General features: G+C 37.7%; 4 protein-coding genes and 1 pseudogene across 5 annotated transcripts; 2 read left to right on the top strand and 3 right to left on the bottom strand.

The window, feature by feature from the left end:
- Positions 1–2,185: 2,185 nt before the first annotated feature.
- Positions 2,186–5,630, bottom strand: LOC101312553 (probable polygalacturonase At1g80170-like). Its single transcript, XM_004302919.1, has 9 exons — positions 5,308–5,630; positions 4,809–4,940; positions 4,513–4,683; positions 4,401–4,421; positions 4,105–4,312; positions 3,527–3,608; positions 3,343–3,451; positions 3,140–3,256; positions 2,186–2,715 (listed from the first exon to the last, which is right to left on the bottom strand). Exons 1-9 carry the CDS (start codon positions 5,533–5,535, stop codon positions 2,416–2,418), a joined length of 1,368 nt encoding a protein of 455 aa, XP_004302967.1. The 5' UTR covers positions 5,536–5,630; the 3' UTR covers positions 2,186–2,415.
- Positions 5,631–6,717: 1,087 nt separating this feature from the next.
- LOC101306658 (putative pentatricopeptide repeat-containing protein At3g11460-like) lies at positions 6,718–8,274 on the top strand. Its single transcript, XM_004305279.1, has one exon. It carries the CDS (start codon positions 6,718–6,720, stop codon positions 8,272–8,274), a length of 1,557 nt encoding a protein of 518 aa, XP_004305327.1.
- A 2,357-nt stretch (positions 8,275–10,631) lies between these two features.
- On the bottom strand, positions 10,632–11,000 carry LOC101306363 (uncharacterized protein At1g15400-like). The gene has a single exon (XM_004305278.1). The coding sequence runs from the start codon at positions 10,998–11,000 to the stop codon at positions 10,632–10,634; it is 369 nt and encodes a 122-aa protein (XP_004305326.1).
- Positions 11,001–12,277: 1,277 nt separating this feature from the next.
- On the top strand, positions 12,278–14,623 carry LOC101306074 (DNA replication complex GINS protein PSF1-like). Its single transcript, XM_004305277.1, has 7 exons — positions 12,278–12,352; positions 12,441–12,508; positions 13,593–13,654; positions 14,016–14,067; positions 14,182–14,209; positions 14,373–14,525; positions 14,597–14,623. Exons 1-7 carry the CDS (start codon positions 12,278–12,280, stop codon positions 14,621–14,623), a joined length of 465 nt encoding a protein of 154 aa, XP_004305325.1.
- A 584-nt stretch (positions 14,624–15,207) lies between these two features.
- LOC101305784 lies at positions 15,208–19,551 on the bottom strand (annotated as a pseudogene). Its single transcript, XR_185105.1, has 2 exons — positions 17,970–19,551; positions 15,208–17,310 (listed from the first exon to the last, which is right to left on the bottom strand). The product of XR_185105.1 is annotated as an uncharacterized LOC101305784 (transcript).
- Between the last annotated feature and the right edge of the window lie 3,944 nt (positions 19,552–23,495).

Here is a 23,495-nt window from a genome sequence, read left to right as displayed (position 1 = left end):
AATGAAAGTTGAGATGGATGCTCTTGAGAAGAATCATACGTGGGAGTTAGTGTCATTGCCACCAGGGAAGAAGACAGTTGGTTGTCGGTGGGTGTATACGATGAAACATAATTCTGATGGTTCTGTGGACAGGTACAAGGCAAGGTTAGTAGCAAAAGGCTATACTCAGAAGTATGGGGTAGATTATGATGAGACTTTTGCACCTGTGGCTAAAATGAACACAATTCGGGTACTTCTTTCATTAGCAGCTAACCTTGATTGGCAACTGCAGCAGTTTGATGTTAAAAATGCATTCTTGCATGGTGATTTGCATGAAGAAGTTTATATGGATTTGCCTCCTAGGTACGATACTTCTACCGGAGAACAGTTGGTGTGTAAGTTACAGAAGTCTCTCTATGGTCTGAAGCAATCTCCCAGAGCTTGGTTTGGATGGTTTAGCAAGTTTATGAAAGAAATTGGATACCGTCAGAGCAACTCGGATCATACTTGTTTCTTAAACATCGGTGTGGTAAGGTGACAGCCTTAATTATTTATGTAGACGATATGGTTGTGACAGGTGATGATAGTGAGGAGATACAAAGGTTACAATTGCAGTTGTCTTCTGAATTTGAGATGAAGGATTTGGGTAGTTTAAAGTACTTCTTGGGAATTGAAGTTGCTCGTGGAAAAAATTGCATTGTTTTGAGTCAACGAAAGTATGTTCTAGACTTGTTAGCAGAAACAGGTATGCTTGACTGCAAACCTGCTGATACTCCTATTGAGCAAAACCATCGGTTAGCAGAGTATTTAGATCAGTTTCCTACAAATAGAGCAAGATATCAAAGGTTAGTTGGTCGGTTGATTTATTTGTCTCACACTAGACCAGACCTAGCCTATGCAGTTAGTGTTGTCAGTCAATTCATGCATAATCCCAGTGAGACTCATATGGACGCTGTGTTTCGCATATTGCGGTATTTGAAGTCTGCTCCAGGGAAAGGATTGATCTTCTCCAAACATAGTCACTTGAATGTTTCTGGGTACACAGATGCAGATTGGGCAGGTAACATCACAGATCGTCGGTCCACTTCTGGTTATTTTACATTTGTTGGTGGTAACTTGGTAACTTGGAAGAGTAAGAAACAAAATGTGGTGGCTCGTTCTAGTGCTGAAGCAGAGTATAGAGGAATGGCTAGAGGACTTTGCGAGATGTTGTGGTTGAGACATTTGTTGAGAGATTTGGGGTTTAAACAGAGGAAGGCTATGCCTCTGTATTGTGATAATAAAGCTGCAATTGAAATTGCACACAACCTTGTTCAACATGATCGTACTAAGCATGTGGAGGTAGATCGACACTTTATTAAGGAGAAATTAGATGGACAAGTCATTTATTTCCCTTTTGTCCCTACAGAGGAGCAGTTAGCTGATATTGTTACAAAGGCTCTCTCAGCTAAAGCCTTTCGTGACTCACTTGACAAGTTGGGCATTTGTGATTTGTATGCGCCAACTTGAGGGGGAGTGTTGGCGTGAGTCACGCACCCTTATGGTGTTAGGAATGTAAATATTATATTAGTAGTATTAGCTTCCTAATAGGGATTAGTTTCCTAATAGGTTACTATGTATCATGTATATTAACCCTATTCTTAGGGATGAAGAATTAATCAGAAATTCCCAAATACCTTGTTCTATTTGACTAGATTATCATGCAGCCGTTGGTGAAGTACTCTATTGTAAGATTGCACATATCTGTGTCCTAAAGTTGGTTGAAAATCTTTTTGGGAGGTTGTGCAGCAGCTCAGGTACTTGTACTACAACATGGTTTAGCTCCTATCTGATTGTCTCAAGTTTCATGTTAACTAATTGTCTCAACGAAAGCAAAATGAACATAGATAGGAGCACAACCCCGAATCAAAATCAAAAGCTGAAATCAAAAGCTTTAGATACAGCTGATCACCAGGTAAGGCAATAGAACATTGATAACATGGTTTAGTTTGCTATGTAGGTAGTAGAACTGTAAATGTTGCAGTCCATGATCTATTTGGGCGGGTACTATTCCTCCTGAAGTGAGCGATCTTATTGGCTCATCACTGTACTCACTACAGTTCGCATCGTAATAAGATCTATTGTCGTGAAAAAATGCAATCATGCAAACCAAACATAACAAACACATTTCTGAGATAATATATAACAAACCAAAACACGCAATAAGTTAGTGAATTGTAATGTATATATTTTTATTTTCAGAATCATATACAAAATAAATTTGGAGTGATCAGTTCTACCTCTAAAATGTACAGAAAAGAAGCCCTATTTCAAGACTTATTTTTTTCTTTTTTGGTACAGTGTCATTGTCATTTGTGGAAAACCTATCTGTGGTATATAGACAAACCACCTCTGATCTATAGGTCTATATACCAACAACAACAAAGTTACAAAAAACTATAGGGTCGCCTTTCCTCCATATACCAAACTTACAGGGTGTAAGAGGACTTTTTGTTTAACTAATTCTTCACTATCAGAAAAGCATGCAGGTGGATCAACTGTACCCAAACTTGAGCCTTGAGCTTCCCAACAAAATGATCTTGCTATTTCACCAGTAGATGGTAGAAGTTGAACATCTTCTAAATATAAACCTTCACATTGAGAATCATCACTACATGCAAATCTTATTGCTTCCTCTGTAGCAGAAGTCCCTTTAATGTGCGTAAAGGATATATTCTCAACTTTGACTGCCAAAGTCTGCATTATCTCAACATATGGATGTTAGTGTGTTTTGGGTTGGATAGAGAAGAACTCTTCATGCTATGAGCTAAGTCTATGAGGCTTTGGGTGTATGAATTAAGAGTCTAGAATGCAGATTGACTTTTTGAAACATATACATTAGCACTTTAGCTGTAACTGAAAACAGATAATAAGAAAGTATAACAACAAAAAAATGAAGTCAGAGTATGAGGCAAGGGATATATGGGATGAATGAGATACTTTATGTCATTGCCAGAAAGAGATACTTTATGTTAGAGAACATTGATATGAATTTTAGTGTAGTCAGTAGCTAAAGTAAGACATTCATTCTAGAACCAGTTACTTCTAACAACTAGGCTAATTCTTAGGAAGGGTTTGGTATGCATGAAAGTTGCCCTTTAGGGTTTCTTGAATTTCATACCTGATTTAAACAAGGCAACTGGGAGTCACAATAATATTGATCAATTATAATTGGATTTGATACGTTGTCCATGACCACATTGCGAAATGCAATGTTAGAGGCAAAACCACTACCTCCCTGATGAAGATGTAAGAAAATGTTCAGTTACCTACATATTGCCTATGTGTATCCATGTGAAGAGAAAGCTCAGAGAAGAAAATTACCTGCCATGTTTTGATCCTCACCCCATTCTCAGTGTTAGAGAGGAGTGCTGTATCAATAATTACATCACGCACTTGGGACCAAGAGTTTGATTTACCCAAGCTTCCAATGCTAAAGGAAGCATTTCCGAATTAGATAAGATGGTCAATATAGTGAAGCCCAAATGAAAACGAAGATATCTTCTACCTGATGCCATGACCAGGGCCGCAAACGATATTCACAATCTGGATGCGTGAAGAATTGCTAACTATAGAAATGCAGTCATCTCCTGGAACATGTATAAGAAAATATAAGTCAGAAATGTGTTCCAAAAGAGATCCAAATTTCCAATGAATAATGATATTTCTGATTCAAACATGATTATATAGAGAGATTGTAATAAAAAATCCTTTAAAATGCAGGACATTGAAACTATCAATTTGTAGTTCTCAGCATCTATCCTCCCTGTACCTAAATAAATCAAGGGTTTTTTTCATTCCTTGATAACTATATATAACATTTATTTGAAATCTACAGTAATGAAATCAGTTGACGTCATGGGTTCAAATCTCATTGACATATGTAGGGTGTGTGAGTTATTTAATAAAAAAATTTAAAAAAAAATAGGTAAAAAAGAAAAAAATAACCCTTCTCAAACATCTAAGGCTATCATAACAGGTAACAACATCGTACGCAGAAACTTGAAATTGAAAATAAAAAATTATGTGTTGGATCAAGAAGACTGAATAGAGTTATGTATTTCAATAGTTTTTCAGGGAAATCACCTGTTCTTATTATGCTATCCTTGACCTGAACACCCTTTGAGACACTAATGTGGATTCCATCAGTATTGGGACTAGTGGCAGGTGCAATCACTTGAAGATGAGACGCAACTACCCGCATACAGTTGGTGAATTGCATGTGCATTTTTTGACTATTGACAATCATAAGATTTCTGACCTTCAAGTTCTTGCACCTATGGAATGTAATGGCCTGGAAAGTATTTGATATTAAGGCTATGAAAACATCTAAGGCAAGAATCCTGGTAAAGTGCAGTACAAAGAAAGCAAAAGGCCCTAACCGTTGGAGCATGTCGACATGGCTGCCAAAACCAAAATGCACCCTCTGTTAGACAAATACAGATAAGCATATTTACAACAAAACATAAGCTTACAGGTTGAAGAGAACAATACATTTGTTGAGTTGGACTTGCAAGAACGAGCCCACCATTCCTGTCCCATCCCATCAACTGTTCCTCCTCCTTCTACGGTGAGGTGGTTCACACCATGGAAATAAATCCACTTGCGTGCATTCAAACCAATCCAAGCATCAGGACTGATGGGAGCAATGATGGTCCCAGATATCTATTAAGACAAGTAATCTAATTACTGAATCAAAGTGTTGAGTAACAAATAGAATAGTAGATACATTATCACATAAGTATAGGTAACTGAAAAGGAATACAGTAGGTGATAGAATTGATTCATACCATTAAAGTGACCTTTGATCGACAAGGTCCAGCAATATCAACAGGATGGATAAGGTAAGTCCTTCCGGAGGGAATTAGAATTCTTGTCCGTGTGGGAATAGAACAAGCAACCTCCCAAGCATTTTGGAAAGCCTGAAATAATGTAAATACTGTCATTCCAGGAATGGCTTAGGTCTCAATTACATTTCTCTGCTAAATACGTTTGGTATGTTCTCTAATTAGTTCCAAGAAAAATGGAATTTTTTAAGCCACCAGACAACCAGCTCAATGAATGCAAAATATGGTTGTATCACATTTCTTAAACCAATCATCGTTTCTGGAAAATGGGAAGAATATAGTTCTCATACACAATGAAGTTTGATCACTTACTTCATAAATACACCCACTAAAACAATCAAATAACAATGTGATTCTATCTTTCAAGACCAAAAACGGAAAAGAATTGAACATAATTAAAGGGTGATCAAAAGCTCAGAACAAACAAAAAGTCAGTTGTTACCTTAGAATCATCAGTGATGCCATCTCCTTTGGCACCAAAAGCACCAAGAAAGAGAACCCTCTTGGATCTGAGTCGGGTTCTGGTTGACCCGGAATGGGGGAGCTGTAAGAGAGAGTCAAATTTCTCTCTATCAACAGTAGTATTTGAGCTCACCGAGAAGGAGAATATAAGAAGGAGAAGAATGAGACAGGTTGAAGAAGAAGAAGAATACAATCTAAGACTTTTCATAGTGTCAGAGAATGTGCAGACAGAGATCACAAGAACGCTGCTTGAAGACTCATCTTTCAGAACACACTATCACAACAACGAAAGTGTCGGTTTTGTTTGTTTCTACATATTATTTGTTTGTTGTAAGTTTGACTTTTAATTGGGTCAAAAGCTTTTAAACCCCCGGTATATATATTCCAAAAAAAGAAAAAGAAAAAAGGATATGTATAGGTCTGCTGTTCTTATATACATACATGGTTTTTGGACGAAGAGCAAGTAAGTGTTATTGGAGGTGGAAGACAGCGACGGTGGCGACGGAACTGATTGACGGCACCTTTATGCTTCACTTCTTCTAAACTTTGAAACCTGTTATTTCTGCCCAGCAACTCCACTTTTAAGGTAATCAATGTTTCTTCGATGTTTCTTTGACTGAAAGTAATAGTTTGATTTGAGAACTTGTTCATATGCAATTGGACTTGTAATCTGAGTGGAACACTTATTGTATCTCCAAATATGGGTTCTCTTATCAATTTTCGATTCATACATTGTTTGCTATCAAGTTTGAAAATTGTTTTGGATGGAAATTGTATTTGTGTATCCAATACGATGGTTGATATGTGATTCCAGTACAATGAAACTGGAATACGAATGAGAACCCATTTGATGAATAAAGCTTTGGGTGATGTGTTTTAGAGGACTTCAGTTGTTGAGCTGGTTTCTTTTGTCATCTGTGTCTGTGATTTGATCAGATTGATATTGGTAAATGCTTTCAATTGGTCTTCCACTTATGCCAGTTTGTGGAAGTTGTTTGAAAATTTAGCTTCCTGCAAGAATTTGTGTTGATTGTTAACTTCGTCTGTGCATCATTGAATTTACTTAAAGGTTTCAAGCTTCTCAAGAGTGGATGAGAGCTGCGACAGCAGCAGTTTTGCACAATCATCACTTCTGCAAAAGATAAACTGATCCCAAATGTTCATGTGGTCTATTCTTGCAATTCGAATAAAACTCAAACCTATCACCTCTGTTCCAGCTTACTTCCGTCATAATAACTACCATTCCCTCCCTCTAAACCACATTTTACAGTCTTGCTCTTCTCTTTCAGACCTTAAATGCATCCATGCTAAAACCATCAAAGCTGGGTACTATCAGAACCTTCCCCTTACAACAAAGCTTGTATCTTTGGCTTCTTGTATGGCCCCTACCATGGATTATCCAAGGAACATGTTTGATGCCATGTCTGAAAGAGATGTATTTCTTTGGAACACGTTAATCAGGGGTTATGCGGATCGGGGACCTTGCCATGAAGCTATATTTTTGTACAGAAAAATGCATCAAAGTGGTTTTTCACCTGATAATTATACTTTTCCCTTTGTAGTTCGGTCTTGTGCAGTGCAGTCGGCTTTGAGAGAAGGGACAGAAGTGCACTGTAACATTATTAAAAATGGGTTTAGTTCCGATGTATTTGTTCAAAGCTCCTTGGTGAGTATGTATGCACAGAATGGTGAAACTTTGAACTCTGAGCTTGTCTTTAACAAAATGGTTGTGAGGAACATAGTTTCCTGGACTGCCATGATAGCAGGCTATGTGAAAAATGGGTTTTATAAAGAAGGGTTGACTGTTTTGCGAGACATGGTGGCTTCAGGTTCCCAGCCAAATGTGGTTACACTAGTCAGTATCCTTCCTGCTTGTGCTAGTTTAGAATTTTTGGATTTAGGAAACCTGATTCATGGTCATGGAGTTAAAGTTGGATTTGACTCAGATATGTCACTAATGAATGCTTTGATTGCGTTTTATGGTAAGTGTCGAAATCTTGAGACAGCAAAATCTTTATTTGATGGGTTGGTAGTGAGAAATTTGGTCTCGTGGAATGCAATGATTGCTGCTTATGAACAGAATAAAGCAGGAATGCACGCAATAAAGCTCTTTTGTAGGATGCAAAATGAAAATGTGGAGTATGACTATATCACAATAGTCAGTGTTATTTCAGCCTGTGCTAGCTCGGGTGCATTGAACACTGGGATATGGTTGCATGAGCTTGTCAAAAGGAAAGGCTTTGGAACTAATGTTTCAGTCACAAATGCACTCATTGACATGTATGCAAAGTGTGGGAACATTGATCTGGCCAAGGATGTTTTTCAAAAATTACCTCATAAAAGTGTTGTATCCTGGACATCTATAATAGGGGCTTGTGCGTCTCATGGTCATGGAGATGATGCTCTCATGTTTTTCTCCATGATGAAAGAAAAGGGTATTAAACCAAACAATTTCACTTTTATAGCTGTTCTCAGTGCTTGTAGGCACTCAGGTCTAGTTGATGAAGGGAGAAAGCATTTTGAGAGCATGATTAAAGACTACTCCCTTGTCCCTGGTGTAGAGCACTATGCTTGTATGGTTGATCTACTTGGTCGAGCTGGTTGTTTGTTAGAAGCTTATAAATTTATTGAGAGGATGCCGGTTGAGCCGGACGTTGGTATTTGGGGAGCTTTACTTAGTGCTTGCAGGATATATGGCAATGTTGAGCTAGCTGAACTTGTGGCAGCCCATTTGTCTGAGTTAGATCCTCCCTATGTTCTTATGTTAAATATATATGCGGAAGCTGGTAGGTGGGAAGATGAAGCTAGGTTGAGAAGTTTGATGAGACAGAAGGAGTTGAAAAAATTACCAGGGCAAAGTTTTGTTGTGGTCAATCAAAGATTGTATACATTTTTATCAGGTTCAAGATCCCAACTAGAGCTCCAACCAATGCTGGCCTCATGCTAAATACACATGTGCCCTATATATTCCAGATTAATCTTCGTATTAGTTTATTTGCTACCCCTGCCATTCTAACTCAAAGCTCACCAGTTTGATCTGCTGGATATGATACTGATAATTGGGAGACCCAGCCGATGACATCATGACATAGCACATGGATGTATAACAGGTGAGTTCTTCATTTGTTGATTTTGATGAGTTTGCTTGTTATTATAACAGTTATGAATTCTTTAGTTAGCAGTATTGACTTTCATTGTTTTGGCTTTGTTTTTGTGTTTCCTTTTCTACAGGACTGAACTGTAAATCTGTTATCTGATGCATAATACAAAGCTCTATCCCTCTCACTGGCTGAACTATCACTTTCTCTGATTTTGTCTCGCTGACCAGTCTCGGCCATAACACAGAGTGGCAGTAGTGGTGGCTTTCGTTGTTGGGTTTTCTTTGGGATTAAACCAGGTGAACAAGTATTTCCTCTTCTTTTTATTTTGAAAGCATATTCATGTGAACAAATTATTTACTTACTAACTGTCTCACTTTCCAGCTGAATTGTCTTGGGCTTAACACAAAGTGGCAGTGGTGTGGGCTTTTTGTTGCTGTTGGTTTCCTTTGGGATTACACCAGGTGGACAAACAATTCCCTTTTATTTATATATATATATATATATATATGTATATACATATATATACATGGAAACGATGTGGGGCGCACGTCCGCAGTACGCATGAAGCTCCGTTCGCCACCCTCCGGCGCCGACGACGGCGCGCCTCCACCCCAGCAGACTCCAGCAGCGTCCCCGATCACTTTCCCTCCCCGGCGATCCCTGGTGAGGCCGCCGAATTCCAGTTTCCGGCGAGATCGACTTTATTTGAAGTTTTGGGTGATCTCGCCGGAAAACTGGAATTCGGCGGACTCGCTGGGGAGAGAAAGTGATCGGGGACGCTGCTGGAATCCGCTGGGGTGGAGGCGCGCCGTCATCGGCGCCGGACGGTGGCGAACGGAGCTCCGTGCGCTTCATATCCGGCCTCTATATATATATATGAAGAATTCCTATTTATATTTGAAAAGGCCAAGTGGGATTCATATTTGCTGGTTTAATTTCTTTCATTGGCATGATTACTGTGGCTGGTATTTATACGTACCATATCATTAGTGCCAATCAGAACATTACTTTCTTGATTTATGTAGCTGATAGACTGATTTGTTGAGTTCTGCAAAGAAATATATGAGAATACAAGTGGAGATTGTGTCGAAAAGTAGAGAAAGAGGAGGGCTGGGGACTGAGAACCTAATAGCAAGAAATAAGTCTTTCTTGGGGAAGTGGCTTTGGAGATTTCCTTTGGAGTGAGAATCCTTGTGGCACGTTGTAATAAGAAGTAAATATGGTTTAGGGTTTAGGGTAGCTTTGTTTCAAAAAAATCTACATCCGTGTGATCTATACTGAAACAGTTGCCAGTTAGTATTTGGTCTTCCCTTGTGAAAAATGATTGGTTTTGCACTGGCTGCTTGTTGATAGAACTAGTCAAAGGATCTCGTCGAAGTTTTATGCAGATTAGTTGTATATCTTTTCATTTATTACACATCGAATTGTTGTTTTGGATAAGAGTTGTAATGATAGATGGTGTTTTACCTTTGATACAGACCAAGTCAGATCGTCCAATTTTTGTGCCATGTCGGTTAAGCGCGGCAATCTCAGCTCCTATGAGAACTTGAAATGCCCAACTTAACAAGTTGTCTTGACGTGAAACTGGTGACAACTTTTCAAGCACAAAATAGTAACAAACTAACAATTGTGATGTTTCAACATTTCATGTGTGCGCTAATGGATATGATCAGGATCATTTTCCGGGAGCCAAATTACTCCTAAACGTCTATGCTGTTGTGAAGTTTTGTACCCTTAAATCTATGGGAAAATGCCTATTTGCACAAAAACATGGTTATCCTAAATGATAAACAAGTTGGATCAGACTAATTGTTTTAAATTACGAAGAACATTCAAACGACTTTCTTATAAAGCTAATAAAAAATATTACCACTTAACCAGATAAAACGTATTGTTGTGATCCTGCTAGTCACAGGATCAAGGTATCCTATGCCATGATGAATACTGTAAAATCATGTGTATGGAACAAGATACACCCATAATTAGTTACATTTACTCATCATTACCAAAAAATGTGTTAACTTTCAGTGAAGCAAAACATGAACATTGTTATATCAACCACCCAAAAGTAGTAATTAGAGATCTGATCGATGTACACAAAACTCCTACGTCCAAGAAAGACCTCTATACATCCCATATGAGTATGCAACGTCGGGACCCGGAAGTGCCATTCCAGGCTCAAGCTTGTTGAAGTTTGACATCATTAGTACCCTGATCGGTTACGCTTACCAGGCTTTGCTCCCCAAACAACATTGTTCTTAGAAGGTTTACCGAAACCTCCACAAAATCCACATGCAGAGACCTTCGGCGACAGTGGTTCAATAGCCGGCGTGATCTTCCCTGAGCCGCGGTAGCCGCGTCCTCCGCCGTTGGACCGGCTTCTTTGTACAGTCTTGATTGGCCTCGGTGGCTTAACATCCTTAACCATGATAATCTCATTCTCCTCACCGTTCTCTAGGTCTTGTGCTACTTGTTGCTGCTTTAGCTCTCCGGACAAGAACCTGTCATCCCACACAAACCCTGACGAGCCTTGCCTTCTGAAAGACATCGAAGATCTTTGCAAACCCACCATAGCTCTAGCAGTCTAGCCTCTCTTAGTCTCTCTTTAGATACAGTTCTGAGTATATACGAATATATATGTTGCTTCTATGTGGAAGACTTTTCTAATGCGTATAACTAGGGAGCTGGAGAAAACAAAGGTGAAGATCCAAAAGATTTGGTAACAGAAAGAGTCAGAAATTCAAATAACTTGTATGATAAGGTTGTAGGCTGGATAATCATTATAAAAAGTACCATGTTTATCATTTTCAATTATTTGAGTACGTAACACCATAAGTATGAGCGATGGAATTTCTTCTTCGGCTGACCTGGTGATCGATGGTCATCGTCGACGTAAAGCTAGATAGCCGCTTGGTTTTGATGTCTATCTAATTCATCAAATACTTCATTGATGATAAGAGACTTGTTCTCAATGTTTCCATTATGTTGTATCACTTCTTCATCAGTTCATATGTGATTTTTGTTTTTTTGTTTTATCAAGTTCATATGTGATTTTCTTCAGTAGCTACAATGAAATTTCGACTAACTCATAGATGTTGATATTTTGGTCTCAAGTGGGAACGCGAAAAATATTTGTAAGTCCGTAGCTAGCTAGTGTGGAAATGATTAAATGTAGTGCATATTGAATGTCAAATAATCATAAACGTAGCCGTCTTATAATCTTGAAATGTAAAGTATTTCGTATGATCTATCATCTTACATGTTGTAGTCTTGAAATGTAAGGTACGTGTTTTTCGTATGATCTATCACCCTATGTACTATCGAAGAATTTCATACTACTTGTATTTCAAACATTGCAACTCTAAATATTAATTATTATTTTTTTTTTTTTTTGTGAAAGTTATCCTTGTAATGTTTTAGAATTTATTAAAATAAAAAAGAAATGTATTAGAATTTCTTCTCTTCCATTCTCAAAAAACAAAAAAACAAAAAAAAAACAACTTAACAGCTCTATAGTTTGGAAGGCAACTATGCATACGGGCTTTGCGCATTAACTCTTATCCTTTTTAGCGCTCTATTCAAATATTCCGAGGCAAAAACCCGCCCAAAACCTAGAAAACAGATTTCAGTGAACCCTTAATCTGAAATCGGTCCAAAACCCATTAATTATCTTCCGCAGTTTGTTCAAGTTGTTGGCATTGTGTGAGTTTTTCATTAGTGGGTTAAATCCGGGCTTTCCTGGAGTTTCAGTTTATGCACATAAACTGTTTGATGAAATGTCTCAATGAATGCAGGTTTACAAAGCACGAAAACTGGTCCCATACTTGGCGTTTATTTTGAGTTTTGAAGATGTATGGAAGAAAAGCCTGCCAATTGGTCAAAGAAATTGCAAGTGCTGAAAAAGGCCAGCTCACGCCTTTCAGTGTAAGATACAACTGCCCCCATTTTTCAATCTGATCTGAATTTCCAGGTGAAACTGAATTCTCTGACTTGATGAAATGTTCACTTGTAGAGTGACCTATGTGATGAAGTAATTGAAGAATGTAAACAGCATTATCATGAGCTTGAATGCTTGATAAGGTAAAAACCCAATTCAGTCCTCTGACTTGATCACATTTCTTCTTGTACAATGATGATGTTGTTTGCAATAATCTGATGTAATCGCATTGGTTGTTGAGATGAATTTTAGTGGGCCGACTTACTTAATAACTGCTCAGCTGCTCTGACTTCAGAATCATGATTATGTCTCAAGTTTAAATAGCAAATAGTACAGCTACTACTAAGATATAGATAGAAGCATGCATAGTTACATCTATCTTTGGTCTCTTTGCCTATGTGGTAGGGTGAAGCTTTAGCTTAAATATTGACATAATTAGTTATTTACAATTCGATAGTTTTGAAACTTGTTACACTTCTGTACTTACTTGATTTTGTAAACCGTTCAGGCTATTTTCAATCTTCTATCGGTTCCCTTTTATCAGTTAATGATTATTTCATTCCCTGCAGATAATTATAATTGGTTTTACAACCTGCAACTCCTACTGCAACACAGATAGTAAATTTTGTATGCATTCTCCTAGATCAATAGTTATAATTACTTAATGTCAATATGGCTTTATGCTCAGTTTTGGTATAATATATGTTTTCCCTCTTTAAAATTTTGTTTCCAACTTTGATAGTTTCTGTTGATAATGTCTCATTTAAAGACATATCAGGCTATACACTGTTAGAATGTTTAACCGGTTTCCTTGCAAATCATTACCATTGCAATTTCTTTGTGGTCCACAGCCTCTTTTTTTGGTTAGTTGTTGCCTTGTTCACTAGAGTTTACCTCTAGTGTCTCAGTGTCTGCTTAGTCCTAACATCCATATTTCAATGATTTTAGTTGTCGATCATGTAATGGGAAGCAGTTTGCAACTTTCCTCAGGAGTTAATTTGTAGTTTAGTTTTTATTTAACTAAAAACTCCCTGTCAAATATATTCGAAATCTGTCCTTCTGTTTTCTTTATGTTTACAATTCTATATCATATGATATATCTTATGGCTATCTGTCCTTCTGTCTTCTTTATGTTTACAATTCTATATCATATGATATATCTTATGGCTATGATAAATCTTCTGGCTACGTACCCCAATCAACTCATCTGACTTCATGTTGCAATAGGAGGATGGAGGAACAAGGATTGAATGTCGAGACAGCGAAAAATGAGGATCACTATGGGGCACTCATCCACCACCTTCTTTTTTTTTCTTTTTTTTTTTGTGTTAAAGAGGGCAGTAGCCCTTGGTTTATTAATGAGAATGGATGTAATCCAAATACAGAACATCTCTAAGGAAGAATGGAACAGAATCTACCCATTCAACCTGGTTTGTGCTATCAAAAGCAAAGCTAGCTAATCTATGAGCTACTTTATTTGTAGTTCTAGGAGCAAAAGTAATGGAAACATGATGCATCTGCATATATAACTGTTGAATATCTTCTATAAGATTACCAAAAACCAATTGAAGGTGATCCTGGAGTTGTAACTCAGCCACTGCTACTTTACAATCTGTCTGAAACTCACAGTTAAGATGTGCCAACTGAAGGTAATCCACCACCTCTCTTTAGTTCGCAACAAACGCTGTTTAATGGCTTATCTGTAATATCATTTCTGGTGTATTTTACATGATTAAACTGCTTCTTACTGATTTGTATGTCTTACTGTTATCATCTTTACCAACTATTGTTCCACATTGCACTTATAACCATGCAGGTACAACCGAGCTGAAATTTTACTAACCGTATCTGCCTATGGACACAGGATTTGAAATATGCCTATTGTTTAGTAGATGCTCCAAGGGTATGCCTAACAAATTATGATTGATAACTTGTGGATTCTACTTTGTTAGTGAAAAAGATGAGTCTTTGTTGTTTTAGATTATCATGCTAAGTTGTGTTTGCCAGGATATGGTGCCACCAAAAGATCCTTACATCAAGGTGCGAGTTCTTGATGACATGGGTGGAGATATACTACTCAGCGATGATAAGAAAGCAAATTTTACTCGTCACTCAATGCATTTTCTTAAACGAACTGATGCTGAACAGCTCATCTCACAGGTATGCTCATAAACCCGACAGCCTCAATACTCCACTTGGATTCTTAATTATCTAATGTGCTGAACTAATAGGGCAAGATGGAGGAGCTCAAAGACTGATCTAATGGGCATGACCTGCTAAGTTGTTCTTCCTCGAACTCTATATATTGAGTTGTTATATTATAATTCTCCTCGTACTGTTTCTTAGTAGTGTATATATCTTTCTATACCAGTAGAACTTGTTATGCGCGGCAGTTCCTGCGTTAAAGCATGACAATGTAGTTCAAAGGTCTGTACGAGGTTTCAAATAACTTTGTGGTAAACCTTTTTGTTCTCATCTTCATTACTATTGTCATTAGGAGATTTCAAATTCAACTTTTCAACTTTGTTTGGTTGTAGTTCACATTTTCTATAGTTTGCTGATCGTTCACAGTTTTTATGGACATGGATTATATTTGCTATCTTCATCCTCTGACCGCAAATAAACCATATGAGTTGCTGCTTAACATACTAAGGTCAATCAGGCTTTTCATTGTTGAGAAAGGAAGCTAAATGGGAAGTTCCTAGAAATCATTTATATATTGTCCAAATTGTTGGAGGTTTGAATAAAAAAAATTATTGACATTTAAATCTTATTGTAAGGTGAAAAGAAAGTTAAGACTTGGGCAGCACCTGATCTGAGACTCATTGATGAAGCTGCAAAGCTATCCCCTTTTGTGTTTACCTCTACTGCTACCACTACTACTACCTGCTTTTGATCCCTCAGATACACAAGCATCAACAGCTCCCAAAATTTGAAACTCAAATTTATGGCCTTTAAGGGAAGCCCTTATCTTCCTAATCACTTGTTGTTTCATCACTCTACGCTCTGCCACAGATAGATGCTTACACTTATCAATTCCCTTTAAAAATCCAAGCAGTGTTTCACTAGTTCCCCCACTAGCCTTTTCTATTTTCACAAGCTTCTCCACCACTTGCAGTGGAATCATCCTCTCGATGCAGGCTTTGTTTCCGAGCTCCACAATATCTAAAAAACAGTGCACGTTCACTTCCCTGGTCTTCCTTGATTTGCTTTCCAGTGATTGAGCCATCCTCTCTATGAGACCCATCTGGAGGATTTGGTTCAAAACGAGAATTCCGCTGCTTCCGAAACACATTTGGTGTAGTGCTGTATAGGCTGCATCCTGCAACTCTATACTGCTGCACTGCATCATCTTAACTAGATCAGGTATAATATCGTACTCGAGAAACTTTTGAATGCAGGATTCACCACCAGAGGAAGCTAGCTTCATCAATAGAAAAGCAGTTTGAGATTTTATTGAGTTATCTTCAAAGCTTCCACGTTGCAAGAGTTCAGAAAGTTGTTTGATGAGGGGACTTTCTATAATCATGTCTCTGATGCTTGGTTCTCCTGCATTCTCAATGATTGGTATGAGATCTTGCATTGCTTCCAATACCAGCTTGCTATCATTGTGTAGTACCTTATAAATAAGATCTTCAAAAGTTTGCAGCTGTGGTAAAAGAGGAACACTTTGATCCGACAAAACAAATCTCTCCAAACAATGCCTAGCTTGCCATGGCAAAAGGTTTATATTTTTTGGTTCAAGAGTTCCAACCAGATGGGAGCCCCCCAACTCATAAAATGTCTTCAATGCAACTATTGCATGGTGTTGAGCTACTTCGGATCCATTCTGTTGGAGTCTAAGAAGAGCCTTATCAATCTCAAAAGCAAGCATTCTCTCCACAGCTTTTGATTTCCCAGCTTTCATCAATGAGATCAGTATTGAAAACATGCTATCATGCCATTGGTCATTATTTGGAGAGAGCAACTCTGCCAACTGATGAAATTGAATGCTCTGAAGCACCTTATCGACTGTTTCTTGGGTTCCAAATTCTGCAAGCTTTGCAAGAACAACTGAAATATCTGTTTGGATCACAGAGTCGTCACAATTTTCTAAGATGCAAGCCAACTTGCTGACTGCACCAGTATATTCAAGGGATGGGAAATAATTGCAATAGTCACTCTTGCTAAATATGATGGTGATGGCTTGTGCAGACACAGCAATCAGGCTCTGTGATTCAGTGGAGATCAGGTCTGCAGTCCTAGGACCCAATAAGCTACTGAAGATTGCTCTACTGTCTTCAAGTTCTGATATGGACTTGCTAGCCATTAGAGCCTGGATAGTTGCTTCTAAGGTGATAATCACATGCTTTTCCTCAAAAGCACCGAGGAAAGACACTATTCTCTTTTCGGAAAAATAATTTACTCTCTCTTTCCCAAATATAAGAAGCCAAGGGCAGATGAATGCTGCTTCTTCGACTGTGGTTGCATTTAGTAATATCTGGACTGAATTGTTTGTCTTGCTCTCAAGGTACAGAGCAACCATGTCATGTACCAAGTACAAGGGATCTGTATCAATTTTCATCAATAGTCAGCCTTCTACAAGCTTGCAGACTATGAGTGGGAACAGGGTCTCCTGTCCCAGAACTGACCAAACAGCCTCCACACAAGCTTCTGGCACAGGTTCTTCCCACGAAAGAGCCGACAAAGCTATAAAAAGCTCTCTAGAGTCTCCAGGCATTGCATCTAGACTGAATTCAAAGGATCCGAAAATGGTTAAAGCATTCTCAGCTTCTTTTTCATTGACATATGATACAGGACCAGGTGCACACGTAGCAAATGTGGATAAGTTGGTGATGGCCTTTTCCCATTTATCAGCTCTTGTTTCTTTTCTGAGAGCCTTACCCATAACCGCAACTGTTAAAGGATGGTGACCGCAGCGCTCAAGTAAGTTCTCTGCTACTTGCTGTAGTATAATAAAATTCCACCAAAGAAGTCAACAATATTGCAAAAATTTGAGTGAGGAGCACAAAATTAGAGTGCATGTATCTGAGATACTACAGCAATAAATTGCCCCAAATATTAGGAAGCAAACATAAAATTCCCCAAGTTTTTGACCTTCAAATACCATGTGTTAGTGTCAGATTCCTGAACTTGGTTGTGAGCATACATGATAAGGAGAAACTAATATTGTACGATACATTATTATGCTGACTGGTCTGGAAGACTATGAGCAGGATCATCATCATCATCATCTAGAAGTATATATCTTATAGTCTTTACTACAATTTCTTAAGTCCACTAGCCTCAGATGTTTTGAATTGGAAAAACCATCTGAGCACAAATGTTTCCACTCAAATGCAACTAGCCTGTATTCTACGGGTAGAAAGCCTTTAAGGGAAGGAGGACAGAAATGAATTCATTATTCATAGCAGTTCTGCATATAAGCTATAATAAATCAAAAGCAAGTGTACCACTGCATAGATACATGTAGATGCTTAACTATCATGCAAATAAATCTTTTATGCATCAAACATCACAGAATGTAGAAGCTGAGATAATTGTGTTAATGCAGTGTACGTAATTATATTGGATAATAAGATTGTAGATTCATTTAGTTCATACCGGTAACTCTTCTTTGCTAAGGAGGCTATGGTAGAGAAGAACTTCCATGCTTGTCTCCTTTACATCATCTTTGCTTAATTCCACCTTCTCTGCTTCTGTAATTTCATAGACAGCTTCGTTTCTTGTTGTTACAAGGTACCTGCAATCATTATCATATAGCTTTGTGAACCGCTCAACTATGTCCTGCTCCCAAACATCATCAAGAAGTATAAGAATGCTCTTCCCATACAAGGCTTCTTGAAGCAAGCAACATATATATTCTAGATCTCCACCATGTTCATCTCTAATCTTCTTCCGAAACCCAATCTGCACCAGAAATTTACAAAGTTTTCTTGCCAAGCGCCTCTGGTATTCAACTATGCTTCTGTTACAAGCAGCTCTACTGCACCATTGGCCAAAGCCTAGTTCAACTGCACCATCCATAAATTTCTCAGGGGGATCAGAAGCTACTTGACGAGCCAGAAATGACTTCCCAATACCAGATAGCCCAACAATGAGAATGACACGTTGGGAGCCATCCTTTTCCAGTAAATTCCTAACAAAGTAGCATTTACTAGAAACTGGGTAGCCTTGTTCAGTCCTAATTTTCAGTCGAACACCGCTGTCTTGTGCAGTCGACTCGAGTGTCTTCTCAACATCGTGGACCAATCTTTGTGATTCCAGCCACCAGTTCAAGTCATCCTTTATTGAGTTCACAAGCTTCCCAAGTGGGTCTCCAGCCATGGAAGTCCAAACTACCTTGGCCAAGTTCTTAAACCTACTCTTTGACACCATTCTCCTGGCCTTGCTGATGTTTGGAAGCAGACGTTCTATCAGGGAATTCAAGCTTTGAATTTGGTGATCTAACTGAGGATTATGAAGTTTATTGACATGCTTGTGCTTAAGTCGGCGAATCAAGTTCTCAAGATCACAGACAAATTCCTCTAGGCTTCGAATTCTCTTTGGACCTTCATCTAAGTTCCTAGATGCTTGTTCTAATGCAGCAATGGCACCTACCATGTTTGACACTATCTGTGTTGCAGAAGAAATGACTTGCAAAGCATCCATAACTAAAAGCCGTTAGCTACAAAGATTGACAAGTATTTCTGACCAATTCAATACACATTCTCACAGAAGTGTTCATATTGATTTCTGGGATATTGACCTCAGTCCCAATGGATCACTGAAATGAGATATCAGAGAATCGCCATATTGGATACATCACTCTGGTGAGCTATGCTGACCCTCGTAACTATCAAGTTAGACCAACATACCAATAAAGAAACAAGGATCCAAGAGAAACAATGAACAATCAAACAGATCAACTCAATCAGCAACTCTTACAATGCTTTGATGACCATCAATGACAACAAGAAAGACCCAGTTTCAACTCAAAGGAAGCAAATGGATGTTGACCGCAAGCTTAACAATCGAAGATGCTCAAATTCCAGTGCTCATCAAGCTGGCTATGAAAGGCCAAACCCAGTTTCCACAGCAGCAAACAAGCACGCAAGCACTTTGAACATTCAAGAAAGATTTCAATACCATATAGCTACTATACTAATTTGAGTAAGACTTGAGAAAGACAATACTAGTTGTTACCTTTCAGGTTTTGGATTCAAAGTGGTCACAGTAATCAAACTTCAGTGGGTAGGGAGATCCATAGGACCTTCCCAAATCCATAAGCCAAACTGTCAATGAGGAAAAAGAAAACGAAAACAACGTCGAGAAAGATGATGTACAGCCGATGGTCAACTGCATGAGGCTGAAAATGTATGTGTCACACGTGTAGTTAACAATGAAACTGCAGCTTGGCATGTGTGAATGAGTGAATCCGGGTAGAAAAATCAAAAATCAATCGACTGCATAAACAGCCCACAAGACTCTAAAATTGTAAAGTGGCATATATAACACAAAATCTCAAATTATGACTTACATTTGCAAAATTTAGCATCCTCTACTCGACACAAATCTCCCATTTTCTGTCAAATCCATATATGGTTCCATCAAATTTTGTTTTTGTTTTTTGTTTATTTGTTTGAAAGGAAATGACCCGGCTCCTCTAAAGTAAGATTTAACTAGTAAGTACATATATTGAGCAACATATAGTTGCTCAAAATAGGTGGTACATCATGACACCATACAAGTTAAGAGTTTAAATGCAAAGCAACTTCGGCAAGCTAATGAGCTATAACATAAGATTCACGACTCACAAGTCACCATGAAAATATACGAGTCATTCCAACCGTTACTCTAGAAGGTAAAATCAAAATTTGTTTAATTATTGCTTGAACTTCTTCTCTGTCTTACAATTTTCATAATTCTTCACTATAATTTTAACGATTGTACAATTACAGAAGTTTGTCTTCTTCCTTCTCTATCTCTAAAATAATATATTTTAGTAAAAACAATCTTATTTACTCAAAACTCTGGAAAAATAAAAGTATGAGGAAGTTGTTGGAGTTGCCTCAAGAAATAAGAACTAGGCAAGAAACTAACTCCCACAGCAGTGTCATCAACAATATCCTTTTGATCTCAGGAGTATATTTATCCTCCCCTGCCTAACAATGTGAAGCAACTGCAAGCATTCGACTTTGAAGACAACAACAGCGTAGTGGTGCTTCCATTCCAGCTCGCGGCGCCCTAACAACCAGTCGAGCAGTGCTTGTTGTAGCCTTGTATCATGGTCATAGTACTCCAACTTACGGTAAGCCTTGCCTACTCCGTTTAGGGTTTAAGCCATGTCATAAACTCATAATCACAGCTTAATTAGCTTCATCATGTCATACACACCACCCATTAAACACCAAATATAAAAAATCTCGTCAGAATTTAAAAACAAAAGCCCATAAAATAAATAAGAAATATAGTGTCTACTTTTTTTTTTTTCGGTTCCTCTTCAACGTTTCTTTTCCTCGTGGCAACCTATCTAACTTAATCAATTTTACTATATACTATGTTTGGGTTACTGTAGATAAAAACCGCGTGCTTTTACGGTCTTGCCCCCGTCTTGCGTTTATTTACGATATTACCACGGCATGCCAACTGTTTGTGGTCTGTTGTTTTGTGGCCACGTTTGCGCGTTTTCCTATTTTTTTCTGCCTTCGTCTCATTTGGTCTCACTGCTTCTGGCTATCGACTTCAATGATCGATTTTGAGAGGAACAATCTGGCGATTCTTTGCTTTTGATGTGCGAATTTGGATTTGAATTCTCCCTTTCTCCTCACTATCTGATCTGATTTCTCCATTTGTATTCTTTTATTGGTGATATTGCTTCTGGATTGTGTTTCTCAGTCAGGAGGTTAGCTTCGATGGCGATCGTCTTCAGTATTGGTTTTGATTTTTGGGGAAGTCTTTCCAGATCGATCTGACGAATCTGTGTTATGGGTTTTTGATCCGACGAATCCGTAATTGGTTTATTATTTTTCTTTATTGGATATAAACAAATTTGATTTATGTGTGGTCTTATCTTCTGCATATGTAGTGAGAAAGCATTGTTTGGGGTTGTTTGGTTTCGCTCCTTTGCTCGACTTGCACATGAAGAGACGGGATTATGGGGATCTTCTTCTTGAAGGTATATACTATGTTCTCTGTATGATTGATTCTCTGTGTTAATTTCATATTTGTTTTTATGCATGTTCATCTGGGTTTTTTGTTTCCCACTTTTCTTTTCTTTTTTTTCATTGGCCGCTATATGATACCCAACTCCCTAATAAGTGCTTTGCTTTATGCTGTTATTTGTAATGAATTCAATTCTAAGTCGTTGTTCTGGTCACAGATTGCAGGTGATGTCTCAACTACTCATAGTATGCAAAAACTGGTTGGTGCTTTTGGGAAAGGTCTGATTTGAAAAGGTATCCCACTGCTGTCAATGTAGAGAGGTAGAATGTTAGTTTCTTATCACTTTTCTACTTCATGACAACTACAAATTCTTTTCACTTTGTTCTGTTTTTTTTTTGTTCATATTAAACACAAAAAGCCAAACCCTACTGTTGTTTCACGAAGGAGAGCAGAACCCAATTTCAATCCAATCATGGCATCTTTCAGGTCCATATAAGCAAAAACCACTGGAAATGCAAATTGGTCAGTTATTAATTTTCTTGGTAATTTAGCTGAATCAATTTAATGAACCTGTTTTGCAGGATTGTGAGTTGCCTCTCTCCTTCTTGGATTTAAAGTTTTGGTGGTGGTTGGCCACGTTTAGATGCAAAGCTTTAGCTATATTCCATCTTGGTTCTCTGCCATTTTCCACATGCATGGGGTGAGTTTGAGGTTTTTACTGTTTGCTTTTCTTATTCCTTGATCTTTATGTAGTCATGATGTTCTGGGTTCTATTTGAAAGCTGAGGAGAATGAAGAATGAAAAAGTTGAAAGCTTCATCTATTGTTGTTAATTTCCATTTGTGCTATAAATGTTTAGAATAGCAAAATCTGTTATCTGTCTGTGGATTCGATAGCAATGAAATTATCTGTTTTTGCGGTGATAGATCTCATGACAAAACCTGTGATGATGGTATTTGTGTAGTAACATTTTCATTATTTTATTGATTCTTCAAATTCTCATAAAACAGTTGTAATTATGTCTTTGGTAGGAGGTGTATAATAGTTTGTTTTTAGAAAGCAATTTTGGCAAAGATGAGAGTAGATATTTGAAGGCTTATACTACTGTAAGTTTTATCAATATATTGTAAGTTTTCTTTATAAAGCTATACTAGATCAATACATGTAAACTAACATTCAGTGTTTATATGTCAATTGTACTTAGAATTGCAAACACTATGTTTATCTTATATCTGCATAAAACATGAACATATGGACATGAACTCAGAAATTTACCAGAACCACTTTGTTTATCCATTCAGCCTTCTTCTTATTTCACCTTTATGTTCTCTTAATAATGGGACTAAGTATGAGAATCAGATGTGCATAAGAAGGGACTAACAGACATATATATAGCATATTGTAGGTAGTTTCATCCATAAAGAAACTGTCACAAACGTAACTGCTTTGTCATAAAACTGCTCTCAACTGCAATTTAGATTTCAAATTCAAATGTAAAGCTTATCTACAAATTTATCTTAAGGCTTTTACACATGTCTTAAACTCAAATCACATTATATATATTTATACTGTGTTTCTAATATCAGTAAACAAGTCTTTGTCAAGTTCTTATAAGCTGATATGCTTACATATATAGCTTATCTAAAAATGTTGCTTCTTTGGTTGCTTTTGCATACTCCCTTTGTGTGTTATTAACAAAGTGTGTTAGATGTGTAGAAATGTTGTTGTGTAATGAAGAATGCACAAAAGAGAATTAGGCGTCCATACATTCACATTGAGAGTTTGGTTGATTGGTAATGTTGGTGTCTCATTATGCTGCTGGTGTAGTATAGCATTACATCAGTATACTAAGTTATCTGACTGTCATGTCTCACTTGGTTGATCAATTTATCATATGACATAAATTTGTAAAAAAAATGTTGGTGACAGGTCCTGTTAACCCTGCTGCTATAAATTAAAATTTTCCATTTTCTTTTTGAGGTTTTAA

Source organism: Fragaria vesca, linkage group LG6, assembly GCF_000184155.1.
Source record: "Fragaria vesca subsp. vesca linkage group LG6, FraVesHawaii_1.0, whole genome shotgun sequence".
NCBI classification, from domain to species: Eukaryota; Viridiplantae; Streptophyta; class Magnoliopsida; order Rosales; family Rosaceae; genus Fragaria; species Fragaria vesca.
This window is presented reverse-complemented; position numbering and strand designations above follow the sequence as displayed.

Excerpts from the sequence above, each read along its gene's own strand:
- LOC101312553 (XM_004302919.1), bottom strand. The coding sequence starts at position 5,535 with ATGAAAAGTCTTAGATTGTATTCTTCTTCTTCTTCAACCTGTCTCATT. Across the intron at positions 3,257-3,342 it reads TGAGGATCAAAACATGGCAG|GGAGGTAGTGGTTTTGCCTC; the intron begins GTAATTTTCTTC and ends CATCTTCATCAG. Across the intron at positions 2,716-3,139 it reads AGTTGCCTTGTTTAAATCAG|ACTTTGGCAGTCAAAGTTGA; the intron begins GTATGAAATTCA and ends GAGATAATGCAG.
- LOC101306658 (XM_004305279.1), top strand. The coding sequence starts at position 6,718 with ATGGATTATCCAAGGAACATGTTTGATGCCATGTCTGAAAGAGATGTA.
- LOC101306363 (XM_004305278.1), bottom strand. The coding sequence starts at position 11,000 with ATGGTGGGTTTGCAAAGATCTTCGATGTCTTTCAGAAGGCAAGGCTCG.
- LOC101306074 (XM_004305277.1), top strand. The coding sequence starts at position 12,278 with ATGTATGGAAGAAAAGCCTGCCAATTGGTCAAAGAAATTGCAAGTGCT. Across the intron at positions 12,353-12,440 it reads GCCAGCTCACGCCTTTCAGT|AGTGACCTATGTGATGAAGT; the intron begins GTAAGATACAAC and ends GTTCACTTGTAG. Across the intron at positions 14,210-14,372 it reads GAGCTGAAATTTTACTAACC|GATATGGTGCCACCAAAAGA; the intron begins GTATCTGCCTAT and ends TGTGTTTGCCAG.